The following is a 14,513-nucleotide window of genomic DNA, read 5'->3' on the forward strand; positions in this document are numbered from 1 at the left end:
TCCCTCCCCCTCTCCACAACAGACACCTTGTGAGGTAGGTGGGGCTGAGAGAGTGTGACTAGCCCAAGGTCACCCAGCTGGTTTCAAGTGTAGGAGTGGGGAAACAAATCCAGTTCACCAAATTAGCCCCTGCCACTCATGTGGAGGAGTGGGGAATCAAACCCGGTTCTCCAGATCAGACTCCACTGCTCCAAACCACTGCGTTTAATCATTCCACCACGCTGGCTCTCTTACCTATCTTCCAGATCTCCCCAGGGGAACATTTTCCATACTCTCAGGACAAAAAGGGAAAACTCCCCCTCTCCTGCAATACAGACAAAAGGTTCCTTTTCAGGCTGGCTACTCTTTGGAAGATGTATTTAACACCCCTTTGTCCTCCTCACTCTTGGCAAAAGGGTACAAAGAGATACCCCTCAGCCCCACTCTTTGTAGCCAGTTTGGAACACATCCTGTTACCCCAGCCTCTCATTGGCCTCTCTGCTTCACAAATCTGTCTCTGCATCGCCTTCCCTGCCTGGTTGGTTTCATAGTCCGAAGTTGCTTCATCACATCTGAGGACATCCCCCTCTTCTCTCCAGGAGCAGGTTCATATATCTTGTCCCCCCTGCCCTTTTAGTTTTATTCTCCAAGTAGGTAGGCAGTTTTTCAACAGAAAAGTTTTGTGTTGTACTTATCACTGCATTTTTCCTTTCTGCTTGCACAGGGGACCTTTTCCTTTTTTACCTTTAAGTCTCCTTTTGCTCAGCAAATTGCTTAACTTCATTTGGTCTCTTCTGTTTATTAAATAAAAATAATTTCTGTTTAATAAACTTATTCCCCCTCATTCTTTTGAATGTTGATCTGAATCTGGACAGACACAGGCTAGCTCCCAAGTATCGAAATGCCAAAAATAGACATGTTTGCTCCATGCTATCAAGGGGGTGCCTTTGTACATTACTGCCTAGATATGTGTAGACCTATGTGGGTAACACATTTTCATCTCATACATTTTCTTTGGCAAATTTCCCATTTTTGTTTGTTTCTTTTATAGTTTTTAACACCATTTTATATGCTAGTTCATGCCATCTATATGCCCATTGTACAATACAAACCATTTACGGATTAAATAAATAAATTACTAGTGTGTCAAACTAGACCCACATTCAAACTCTGCACTTAGTCAAGAAGCTTACTGGATGACCTTGGGCCAGTCTGGGTCTCTCTTCTCCCTTGTAGGATTTTATTCAAGGAAATATGAAATAGCTGTGGCACGGGGGTCGCATGAGCTTAAGATACTCTTTCAAAAAAACTTTTAATACCCTAAGTTTATCTACAGATTAAATAATCTTTTATTTAGTTTCTGATGCTCTGATTATGCAATTCTTTGTTCATTAATTTTAGTATTTCTTGAATTATGCTTTTGACATTTATTCCATTCCTAGATGCTTCGAGGGCAGCCTCATTGAAAGGAAATATAAGGACAAAGTCTCCCACTCGAGGGAATGGTCTCCTATCTTTCTCTGAGAGAAAATATGGAGGGATAGCTGGTTTATGGTTATAGAGCTCAGGTGAACAGAACCAGTGGGCAGACGGAACAGGTTCACACACCGAATGACTAAAACTTAATGTCGATTTGCTTTTATATTGTGGCTTTGATTGCAGTGGTGTTTTTGGCGTGTTCATCCTTTCGCGCAACTGAGAGGTTAAAGTTTTCTTGGGAGAAGCACTGCCCATTCTATCAAATATTGGGGCTCCTTTGTTTACATGCAAGAGAGATGAGCATGGGGAAGTAGCTGCAGACTTGCTTCCTTTCCTACAAGCCAGGAAATCCAAGGAGTCTTCTGCTCGGGTAGTCAACATAGAATGCGATCGACTAAAACACGAAACTCTCCTACCAGCTCCTTTCTGTCTTCTCAAATGATCATTCTCCTTGAAGTTCAGCAAGTCAACAACGTCATGGAGTAACCTTCTCTTCACAGTTGCATCAGTGGCACAGTCTAAATGTAAGCCCGGGCTGTGATTGACTTCCAGAAGCCAGGGTTTCATTTTGTCATCAACCAGGACGTCAAACCCAAAGAGTTCAAAGCAGTTAAATGTAAGAGGCACTGACGGAGTGATGGCAAGTAGGGTCAGTATGATGATGTGGTTGATCCTCTGCCACAGGTGTACGTCATCCACACTGTGGCTACGTAGGTAGGCTCGGAACTGGCTGAAAGTCCATTTGCATCCATAGCCAATGACATCTTTATCCTTCCTGTATGAAGGTCCAAATTTATTGATACTAGTATTGGTCAAGTGGGCATAAATGTTGCCCAAGGACCCAAGGTCAAATTTCTCTGTGGCAAACCTCACCAAACCTTCTTCATAACTATAAATAGTGAGGGGACAAAAACTTGTGACACAGACATAGAGACGGAGATCCCATTTATATCCAGAAACAAGCAAAGGATTACTGATGTACTTCTGCACAATGACCGTGCAATCATAGACAAAGTCTTTAATGTCATGAAAAATGAGTATTCCTCTTCCACGAGATCTGTCAACGGGTTTGCAGATCCAGTAGCTCTGCTTTTTGCCAGGAATCTGCCTCTGCTTGGAATATTCTGTTATAAATTTAATGTAGTCATTCGGCATGATGAATGCAGCTGGACTGAACTCATAAAGGTTTGTTCCATAACTTCCCTTCATGCGTTTCAGGTGCCTTGCCAAATAATCTTTCCGGGTGATCCTGATTGTTTCTGCGTGGTGGTTGAGTCGTTGCCACGGCTTAATACTCCTGTGGTCTGTCATCCGGAAAGGGTAATTTTGCCAATACAGATTCCAGTCTTCTTTGTCTTGCTCATGCTCATCATACTCAATCCAACCACGTTCCAGTAGAACTTCACGGACTACTGCAGGAGCACCATTATGGACCCGAAAAACTAGTGGTTTAGTACTCCCTTCTGGATCAACAGGTTTTGCTGTTATAGAGCTTTTGCTTCCTGGAAAATCAGAAAGGGGGGAAATTGTAGGGGTGAAGCAATTATTTGATTAAATGACTTAAATAATTGATTTCAGCTTTTAGAAGACTATTAACCTGGTCGCCTGCACAGTGTTAAAAAGATCATTGATGGCAGTATATCATGTGCCTGTGAACACATATCTTGATCCAGGGCAATAAAATTAAAAGGAATTTTCACCACTAGATGGAAATTTAGGCAACAATTTGATTGTACTCAAATGACTCCCATTTAGGGTTGCCAGCCTCCAGGTGGTGGCTGGAGATCTCCTGCTATTTCAACTGATCTCCAGCCGATAGAGATTATTTCACCTGGATAAAATGGCCACTTTGGCCATTGGACTCAATGGCATTGAAGTCCCTCTCTTCTCCAAACTTCGCCCTCCTCAGGCTCTGCCCCCAAAATCTTCAGGTATTTCCCAACCCGGAGCTGGAAACCCCTCTCCCATTGCTGTTAATGGATCTGGAATGTACCGTGTCAGAATACTGGCAGCATGGCCCGGACCCTGTGTGCATACACTTAGATTCTTTCAATCAGTCGCCAGAAATGGGGGTGTTGAGCTGGAGATGGCCAGACCCTGGAATGCAGGGGTTTGTTGACCAGGCAAAGATATAATTCAGGCTCCTAATTACTGTACCTAGTCTGGCCCATCCAGAGGTTCATCCTGCATACTAATCATAGCGGCTGATATTGCACAAATATGTCTGTATTTGATGGTGACTATAGGACCTCAGTGTGCATGGGAGGGGTTAGGTCTTGAAGTCAGATCATGAAGTTTGTAGTTCAAGCCACCACAGGCTTTTAGACAGAAGTTCCCGCTGGGTCCTCCTCCCACCATCTAGACCTAACCAAAATATCATATGGAAGCAAATCACATGAACCAACAAAAATTTGACCAATGTGATCAGGGCCCCTAGAATTTGGTCAAGTCCTCCCCTCTCAGAGGTCCTGCATTTACTTCATACTGTTTTATAATAACTATCCCACCCCATTTGTATCAACATAATGAAACATAATACATTGGTTAGAAGCAAGATATTCTGTCTACTGCTATGTCATATTCTGCTGTTTTGCTAGGTTATAATTTGAGTTCCTAAGATTTTGTTGATGTTAATACTAATTTAACTAATTTTAGCAATTTAATTTTGTAAGCGGCCCTGAGGATCCATGTGGACAGTATGATAGGATGTAGTTATTTATTTACAAAATGTATACTCTGCCTTTCTGCTTTCATCATGGCCACCAATGAAACTAACAGATTAAAACCATGCATTATAAGAACATGTATAAAAACCCATTAAAATCATATACAAATATATTTCTTAAACTACTCTTGTGCCACATCAGTTATCACCAGCAGCTCAGTAGTCTATGTTGTACATACTTTCTTGTTGGGTATGTAGAGTTGTGCCATGCTTTTGATGTTATGTCCAAAGCCATTGCAACCTGACTTTGTGGATATTTTATCAGGAGCAAGTTCTACTGACTTCAACGGCAGTTATGCCTTAATACGTAAGCTTAGAACTGCAGTCTTAGGATGATTTTATGGATGAGCTGTCTTTGCTTTAGAACCCCTACTCATACCTGCTAGTGGTATTTAAGACTAGGGTTGCAACCCTCCAGGTGGGCCCAGGGGATCTCCTAGAATTACAACTGATCTCCAGACTACAGCGATCAGTTGCCCTGGAGGAAATGGCAGCTTTATTGTCTATCATAGAGTCTAGGTTAGGCCTTACACAAATTCCCCTCTCCACAAGCACTGTCCCAAAATCTCTAGGCGTTTCCCAGGATGGACTTGGCAATCCTATGTTAGATGTTACCTGATCAGCTGTCCAAGTTCCTCTTTTACCACATATCTCTGGAAATGTGTGAAGCGCAAGTTACATGCAGAGGGTTCATTTGCATGGAAGGAAATGTCATCAACTGGGCTTTCTTGCATATTAGCCTCTTCATGGAAAAGGGATCATACATTATCTTAGATTGAAAGAGGAACATTTCTCATGTTTGAAGTCCAAAGATAAGTTCAATGGTTTTGTGTAGTTTGTAGCAGAATGCCAAGCAATCATAGGGAGCAATCCTAAGCAGGTCTACTCAGTAGTAGTATTCTTCAATGAGCTTACTCCCAGGAAAGTGTCCCTAGGATTGTGGTCATATTAATGTACTTATCCACCAGTTTATGAAAACACAAGCCATTGAGTCTGTGGAAGACTAAATTTTAAAAAATTAACTACCTTTCCTTGGGCTCCTCCGACCTGCCATATTTGCAGCACTGTGAATATACAGAAATTAACAAGAAATGTGTCAGATATTACTGTAATATACAGCAACGTTTAAAATGTGTAAAATGTCATACAAGCGTTATTTCCTTTGTTATCATAGTGGCCCATACTGTTGAGAGAGGGCTCCTCGCCCTATAGCCATGACTTACTTGGAATTTCATTCTGAAGTATTTCATGTACCACACACAGTGTACAATCTAGCAAAAGTTAGTTGCAATTAAGTTTTTCTGAAATCAAGGAGGTAGGGGAGGAACTGGGGAAGTTCCTACTAGTTAGCCACAGCTGAATAACATCTCACTGAGTTTACTTTCCTCTCTGCACACATATATTTAAGGCCTGGCCTGGACATGCCCTTGTCCTTTGGCCCTTAGCCTTATGCGAGAACATAAGAACATAAGAAAGGCCATTCTGGATCAGACCAAGGTCCAGCAGTCTGTTCACACAGTGGCCAACCAGGTGCCTCTAGGAAGCCCACAAACAAGATGATTGCAGCAGCATCCTGCCTGTATTTCACAGCACCTAATATAATAGGCATGCTCCTCTGAGACTGGAGAGAATAGGAATGCAGCATGACTAGTATTCATTTTGACTAATAGCCATGGATAGCCCTATCCTCCATGACAAGAATATCCCTCAGTGTTGAGGGGTGGGCTTTTAGAAATCCAATAATTAGGAGCATAGAGAGTTGATGGGCATTTTGACTGCTTGGTGACCCGCCTATCTGCTGCAAACGTTGGTGATGGGGATGTCATACATGTCTAAATAGACTAGTAGATAGCACAAGGGAAGAGTTAGTTGTTGTGATTCAAGTTGGCACCAGCAACAATGGGAAATGTAGTTGTGTGGTCTTCCTTCTTACAACTAAAAGTTTTAAATGGTGATGTTTTAATGATATCCAAGCAGATCAGTTGTACTATAACAACCCCCCTTCCTGATTACCATCCCTAAGAAGATTTTGAATCCCTAAACATCATAGTTTACATTTGGAGACAAAGATAAAAAGTGAAATAAAATTTGCAAACCTTATTTCCTCTTTTGCAGTGCAAAACAGGTCATTTGGGGGATTATGATCAACTTTTTGCCAGACTGACATTTTCTTCAGCATCTTGTGTTAGTTTGGAGACGTCTTTGTCCTTCCATTCTGAACTTCTGCCATTGTAAACAAAACTAAGAATGTATATTTCACAAGTTCTACATCACAATGGGAACTTGTGACATGCTGCACGTCACACATTCCAGCATTCTGTTCCCTTAGGGTTGCCAGGTCCCTCTTCACCACTGGCGGGAGGTTTTACTGGGGCAGAGCCTGAGGAGGGCAGGGTTTGGGGAGGGGAGGGACTTCAATGCCATAGAGTCGAATTGCCAAAGCGGCTATTTTCTCCAGGTGAACTGATCTCTATTGGCTGGAGATCAGTTGTAATAGCAGATCTCCTGCTACAACCTGGAGGTTGGCAACCCTGTGTTCCCTCCTTCCTTCCTTCCTTCCTTCCTTCCTTCCTTCCTTCCTTCCTTCCTTCCTTCCTTTTCAGTCGTCCTACTGCATTAATATCTTTGTGATTGCAAAGAAGTATATTTGGTTATTGTAAAAACCTGTGATGAAAGACGTTTTTTAAAAAAGAAGATCCTGACTCATCAGGGTGCTTCCCCAAGTGGCTCTCCTGGCCTGGAGTAGCAAAAACACTCCCCTGTGGTGTGTTGCACTTGCTCATTTTACCTGGGCAGCTACCTGTGGAAAGCAGCTTAGCTTTAGTGCGCCAGAGATCTGTAGTCCAGGCAGGTGTTGTGTTAGCATGCTAATTAGCTGCTTTGCACGTGTAACTGCCATTAAATGGAAAGCTGTGCAAACACAAGGTCTCATGGGCGAGATCTTTTGCTTCTCAACATCCTGTTTAAATATGGCCTTAGATGGTGAGGAAGAGGTAGAGAGGGAGAGTAGAGGGAAGCAAAATTTTCTTTTGCTCGGCGTCTCTCTTCTTTCTTTCCAAGGAAGGTTACCAACCCTGGCTTGGGAAATTCCTAGAGATTTGGGGGTGGTACCTGGGGAAGGCAGAGTTTGGGGGGAGGAAAGCTCAATGACACATATAACCCACTCTCCATTACCTCCAGGGGAACTGATCTCTGTATTCTGGAACCAGCTGTAATTCCAGGAGTAATTCAGCCCCCACCTGGATATTGGTAACTTAATCTCTCTGTGATTCCCCCACCCCCTGGGATGCACTCAACATTTGAAAACCAATACTGCAAACCAAAAGAATGTTCATTTTTTTATTTTTAATAATGTTTTTAAACTTGAAATATGGACCATTTATTACATCTCAATCCTTTTTATAATAAAGGGCTTGGAATTTAGCAGCAACAACAAGTGGGGGAGAGAGAGAGAAAGTGTAGGTCTACACTTATTAATAATAGTAGCTGTCCATAGGGGATAAAAGTGTACTTTTTAATACAAGTAGTTCTTATATTTAATTATATAACAGCACTTTATTCTGGACATAATCCTCAGCCCATGTGTTGGGAGGCTGGGCTTCTCTGGCCTATCTCATGTGATGGTTTCTGTCATACTCTTCGAATAGAAAATGATCTTGTAATTTCATGAAGCATTTCGTAAGTACAAAAGTAACACAAAAAGCTGTGTTTTTTGTCATCATATGCTTAATGCCAAGCTGATGATAATGAAATCTCTTCCAAAGTTAATTATTATCTATATTCTAATAACCAAGACAGCCAAGTCTGAGGATACTTAAATCCAGAAACTGGATCCATGAAAGGACAAGACAGGTCTTTCTATAAACCTGAAAAATGTGCCAAGTTTGCATAAAAATCTGAAATCTAAAAAAGGAAAAAACACACTGGGTGTTAAAAAATACCAAAAATGATAAAAGGAGCACCTGTAGCTTTTAGAAACATTGCTGGATGACAACAGCCTTGGTTTCTGTCAGTAAAATGCAGGTAGAGAAGAGAGGGCCCTTTCCAGGACAGTTTTGGCCTTTAAGGGAGGACTCATTGGGAAAAGGCCTGGCAGGAACCATTGGGCGACTTGATACCACATGACTTGCAAGACGTCCCTAGGTCTAACCGCTTGCTAATGTTCAACAGCCGCTGTCCCATGAAAACCAGGGTTGTGTAGTGGTTAGAGTTTCAGACTAGGACCTTGAATCTCCATTCTGCCCTGGAAACTCACTGGGTGAACTTGGGCCAGCTACCCATTCTCAGCCTAACTTACCTCACGGGGAAGGCCGTGAATGACCATTAAGAGCACCTGGAAACTTCTTGGTGGGCTGATCACCTCCCTCTGACAGAACGGCTGAGCTTGACCCGCCCCACACAAGGCGGGAGAGGCTGTGCCAAGCCAACCTGAGGCAAGGCAGAGGACACTGCCACTCCCTCTCTCCCTTCCTCCTTTGGAGATGGGGCCAAGGCAGGCTGGGAGAAGGAGACCTTTCCCAGTGTTTTTCACTCTCAGTCTGCCAGAGGTTGTTCTGAGGCTAAAGTGGAAGAGCGTAGAATGAAGTAAGGCGCTTTGAGACCCCATTGTGGAGAAAGGTGGGCTCTACGTGCAGTAACTAATAATAAATATTATATAGCTGAAGATGGAGCTGATAAAAGGTTGGTGGGTGGGTGAGAAGGAGATAAAGAAGCAGAGAAGGTTGAGGATATGGAGGTTGCCAGGCAGAGGGAAAGAGGAAATAGTGTAAGGAAGGTGAGACAGAGGAAACTGAGTACCCTTCGCAAGTCCTTGTGGGTTCCCCACTGTAAAACTGGGCCGGCCTGCCCTGGCAACTGGCACTACACAATGGGGCCATAGTTTTCCTAGGTAGAGGGTGCTAGGATAGGGCAGGGTGGAAGACTGAAGACGAGGAGAAGATAAAGGTAGGCTGCTTGGTGGATGGGAAGGAGAGGAGTCACAAAAGGGGGAAAGACTATGGGGGCTTTCAAGGAAAGGAAAGAGGAAACTGGGGGAGAGGGAAATTCACCCTGAAAGTCTTTGTGGAATCCCTCTTGTTGTACTATCTATTACTTTAACCCTGACCAACAAGCAGATTTATGGAAGGGCCAATCTGAAGACTAGAGGGAGGTTTTTGGCCACCTGTGCTATTCACTGCTCTTTGCTGTAGGATTGGCCAGATTTAGCCTCGTGCCTTCCAGTTGCCGATCCCTACTCGAAAGTGTTCAGACTACTTTTCTTTCTTACAACAAGCGGGTGCTGAGACTGTGCCTTGCCTTTAACAATCGAATGAATTCAGAACAGAGTTGAAATTTGACCCAAACGTTAATCCTCTTCACTATGTGTGTTCTCTGTTCAGCTTGACTGGTCCTCCCACTTCCTTAAGGAAACTAGGATCTGTGTTCTTCAGTGCAAAAATATTCACGTACCTTTCCCTCAGGAGCTTCTCTGCTGTGGTACGGCTGCTCTGCCAGCATAGCAATTATTCTCATGTTCATCAAGGCAATGCATTCAGCAGCACTCAGCCTCAGGGCAAGGGTATCAGTTAGCTTGTGCTTTTGCTTGGGTTGCCTTATGAAGGTTCAAAAAGCCACAATCAGCACTGGCTTCTTCTTTTTGCCTGGATGTTGCCAAGGGCATGCTGGCCACAAGGGTTGAAGCAAGGTTGCCTAGCAATACAAAACAGAATCGTGGGAACAAAAGTATATGCTTTTGTTGCCACAAGAGCTTTCAGCTGTCCCTCTTTCTCTGAGTCATTTCTGACCATTTTTAAACATTCCTTCTCTGACGAATGTGCTGTACGATCCATTTCCACAGTAGGAGAAATACACTTCTTCCCTGTGGACATGTTGTTGCTTGAAAAGGGGAGCTGGGGGCCATGCGTACAAAGGCTCTCTCATACTCTGCTGAGGCCTGTATAGAAAACAACGGCAGAGATAAGGAGTGATCCACCCTACCTGGAATAACACCATTATAACAGTGTAATTTGCTCCTGTGCCTAAGGCTCATGAAGCCAGCTGGGTGACCTTGGGCTAGTCACAGCTCTCTCAGCCCCACCTACCTCACAGGGTATCTGTTGTGGGGAAAGGAAGGGAATGTGATTGTAAGCTGGTTTGATTTTCCATTAAGTGGTAGAGAAAGTTGGCATATAAAAACAAACTCTTCTTCCTCTTCCCTTCAGGCTTTGCTGCTTGTTCACAATGTCTTTTCATCCCAGCAATTCAAGCTGTATCCATACAATTAAGTTTCTCCATTCTGCATTTATTGCCACTGTGAATGGAGAGACACATGCAGTGGAAACAGTTCTCCCGCATGGGAATTTTATGCACTCTTTCCTGTCAGCTATCATTGGCCCTGTCACAACACCCAAGGGGTTAAAAAATGGCAATAGCTGTAGTGCTATAGCAACTGCTGATGTTAAAAAGCATCTCCCCACCCACAAAAGCCTACCAGTGGTGTGGCAGGGGAAATGGCAGCTGTGAGGGTCTGAAGGATGGAAAGTTTATTTATATATTTACTTAAAACATTTATATGCTGCCTTTTCCACAAATTGGGTCAATGAGGCATTAGAACATATATATAAATATACAAAAACAATGAAAACATGTAAACATACAACAGTGCTGATATAGACAAAGTATGTAGTATGGGAAGCACTCAGTGTTGTGAGATGAATCTCAGGGCAGGAATCTCTCAGTAGCTTAAAATCTCAAGGGACAAGTTCCACAGTGACTACATTCCTGGTGCAACTTAGAATGTAATTCCTGCACACCATTTATCCCGTGGCGCAGAGTGGTAAGCTGCAGTACTGCAGTCCAAGCTCTGCTCACGACCTGAGTTCTATCCCAACGGAAGTTGGTTTCAGGTAGCCGGCTCAAGGTTGACTCAGCCTTCCATCCTTCCGAGGTCGATCAAATGAGTACCCAGCTTGCTGGGGGTAAAGGGAAGACGACTGGGGAAGGCACTGGCAAACCACCCCGTAAACAAAGTCTGCCTAGAAAACGTTGGAATATGACGTCACCCCATGGGTCAGGAATGACCCGGTGCCTGCACAGGGGACCTTTACCTTTTTACTACAGTGCAACTTCCCTTTTTTTCCCATCTTTCCATTGATTTTTGGTGAACATAGATTACCTTCAATTTGTTCCCTAATATCGGCAGAGAAACTGCAAAGATCTCTGGATATAGATCATGAACCATCAAGAGGACCAACATGTTTTGGGCTGGCCCTGCAAGTAATGAATATTTTATTTGTTGAGTGCATTGTTCTGCTCTTCCTCCTGTTACCCAAATTAGGCAGTCTCCACTTTAGTTTGGGAAATTAGCTGAGGAGACAGAGCTAGAGGAGGGGGGGGGGTAACTGGGATCGGTAACCTGTGTATACCAGGATTAATCCTGGGAAAACTCTCAAATAAGTAGGCATTTGTACAAATTAAAAGGGTTTTATTGAAGAAGAAGAAGATGTAAAATAATATACCTTTCAAGCAATGGACATACATATGTGAATCATACAAGAGCTAAAACAGAGAAAGGGTGGAAAATTGGAATAGTTCAGTGATGAGTGTTATTTACCAGTCCAGAAGAGGTGTCCAGAGAAAGCAGCGTTGAGGAGGGAAATGGCCAGTGTTTCCGGGAGTGAAGAAAAGGAGCCGGTGTGCAAGTGGGGATGTAAACAAGGATCCAAGACACACACACACTATGAATGGCCAAAGGACCAATATTTATACCCAAAAATGGGTTGTGAAGCAATATGAGGTAAGCTGGCAAGTAAGCCAGAGGTAAAGAATTGATTGCCTCTGTGGGGTTCGAACAAAAAGGTAGGAGGGGTTTGATGAGTTGTCAGGATGCAGGAGAATGTCTGCGCTATCCTCCTGAATACTGATTGATTGCCCAGGATGGGTGCAGCTAGGATAATTAATGGTTGGCTTGGAGCACTGATTAAACCACCTTAAGGTGAGGCAGTGGAGATTAGCTAGCCCTATTGTCCAGCCAGGCACATCTTGGGCCATGGGAAAACGCATAGCTACCAACTGCCTTCCCGCCCAATTCAGACACTCAAGAAGGATCCCAGAGTTCTCTTGTGACATCCATTTTGAGTGGAGCAGCGTTTTATTTTATGTCGGCCTTTGGCCCCTGTGCCTTCATGGCACCCGTAGTGGGAGGAGGGGTCCATCAACTTACACTCCAAGGAGTTAAGGTCAGTGGAAATGGTTCTTACCTCATCCATTTTACTTCATAGCAACCATGTGAAGTAGGTTATGATGAGAAAGAATGACTGGTCTAAAGTCACCCAGTAAGTTTCATGACAAGCAGGGAGTTCGTTGAACCTGGGTCTCCCCATTCCTACTCCCACATTACAACCACTACATTGCACTTGTAGTAGACATCAAAGCAAACAAAATCTGCATTTTTTATGTTTGTGTAGAACATTAATGGAAATAAAACATTAGTGTTGCTTTATGTTTTCCACAACCTTATGTAGCTGAACTTCTTCCCCAGTAGTAGATCACTCATTTAGCTTAGATTTCTGAGGCAGAATGTTTCGAAGATGTTTATTCTGTGTGTTTTTTTGGTCTTAAATCTCTTATCTTTGCTGCCCTTGAGAGACATTCCACAACTGGGTACTTTGATTATCTCCTTTCAATTTCTTTAACACTTTCATCTAACTGACAGGCAAGAGAAGATATAATTTTTATGTATATAGCCATTGTGTAGTCCAAAAAGATGCAAGGACATACATTGCTATGAAGTTCTCAGAATCAGCCCTTCTGATGAATATACAAAGAAATGCACTCGGTCACTGGAATGAATGGGGCATGGACAAACGTTCATGAGCAAAATATCCAGAATGGCCTGAACTGAAAGTACTTGATGCAATTCCATATGAGGCATGCTATACCCTTTTGCTTCTGTACATAATTGGTAAACCCCATCCTTGGAACTGTATGACGCAAATTCATAAATCCTTGTAAACATGTATGGATCTCCAGATCAGGTTCTATGACTGTGTGAAATGCAAATTGCATTTCTATGGGTACAATCTTGGTTTCTAAGTAGCATGAGTGGAGTCTCATTAGAAGAAGGCACTACTGGAACTTCCCCCACCTCCCCTTACCACTACAGTCTTCTGTGCCTCCTGCAACTGTGCTCCTGTAGGTCAGTGTGGGGGGGAAACTGGGAAGCTGAAGCAGGAGGAGAGGAATCAGCAAAAATCTCCCTCCCCTCTTCCACAGATGGAAAAACCATTCCATTGGAGGAACTGGTGACTAAAGGGAACCTCCTCGTCCAGAGTAACTACACTTCTGAATGCCAATCCTATGGAGCAACAACAGGGGAAGGCCTTGGCTTCTGTGCCCTGTTTGCTGGCCTTCCAGGGTAAATGTTGGTCACTGTATGAAACAGGAGGCTGGACTAGATGAACCACTGGTTTGAGTCAGCTGGACTCTTCTCATGTTCTTAGAACGACACTTTAGGATCCCAGCCATAGTACGTGTTTTGGGGACTCTAGTTTTATTGCAACAGGCTCCCAAATTGCAGCCTTTGAATCTAAACTATATGATAACACTTGAACCCATTGAAGCCGATGACAACTGACCCATAACTATTTATTAAGCACATAGAACAACAATGCCTGCTGAAAGATAATCATCATGGCTTCTGCAAAAGAAGTTCTTCAACACCAGCCTTTTAGAGTTATTTGAAGGAAGTGAACAAGCATGTAGATAATGGTGATCTAGTATACATTATGAATTTCCAAAAGGCTTTTGACAAGGTATCTCACCAAAGACTCCTGAAAAAGCTTAGGAGTCATGGTATAAGAGGATGGGTCCTCTTAAGGATTAAAAAAATCTGTAATATTTAAAAACCTATGGGAAAAGCAGCTTGTATTATGGGCCCCGTGGCGCAGAATGGTAAAAGCTGAAGTACTGCAGTCCAAACTCTGCTCACGACCTGAGTTCGATCCCAACGGAAGTTGGTTTCAGGTAGCCGGCTCAAGGTTGACTCAGCCTTCCATCCTTCCGAGGTTGGTCAAATGAGTACCCAGCTTGCTGGGGGTAAAGGGAAGATGACTGGGGAAGGCACTGGCAAACCACCCCATAAACAAAGTCTGCCTAGAAAATGCGGGGATGTGACGTCACCCCATGAGTCAGGAATGACCCGGTGCTTGCACAGGGGACCTTTACCGTTTTATAATTATTGCATCAATTCTGAGACTGGGGACCTTTACCTTTTTTTTAATTATTGCATCAATTGTGAGACTGGTTCCTTTCTGTTCTTCCTCAGTATTGAGGCTTTAGAAAAGCCTTCCTG

General features: G+C 43.3%; 1 protein-coding gene across 1 annotated transcript; it reads right to left on the reverse strand.

Moving 5' to 3' along the window:
- Positions 1-1,309: 1,309 nt before the first annotated feature.
- On the reverse strand, positions 1,310-6,350 carry TTLL2 (tubulin tyrosine ligase like 2). The gene is given in 4 exon segments (XM_056853588.1): positions 1,310-1,351; positions 1,354-2,960; positions 5,210-5,253; positions 6,280-6,350. Coding segments are annotated over 4 exon segments (1,764 nt in total).
- Between the last annotated feature and the right edge of the window lie 8,163 nt (positions 6,351-14,513).

The sequence above is a fragment of the Euleptes europaea genome, chromosome 7 (assembly GCF_029931775.1).
Source record: "Euleptes europaea isolate rEulEur1 chromosome 7, rEulEur1.hap1, whole genome shotgun sequence".
NCBI lineage: Eukaryota > Metazoa > Chordata > Lepidosauria > Squamata > Sphaerodactylidae > Euleptes > Euleptes europaea.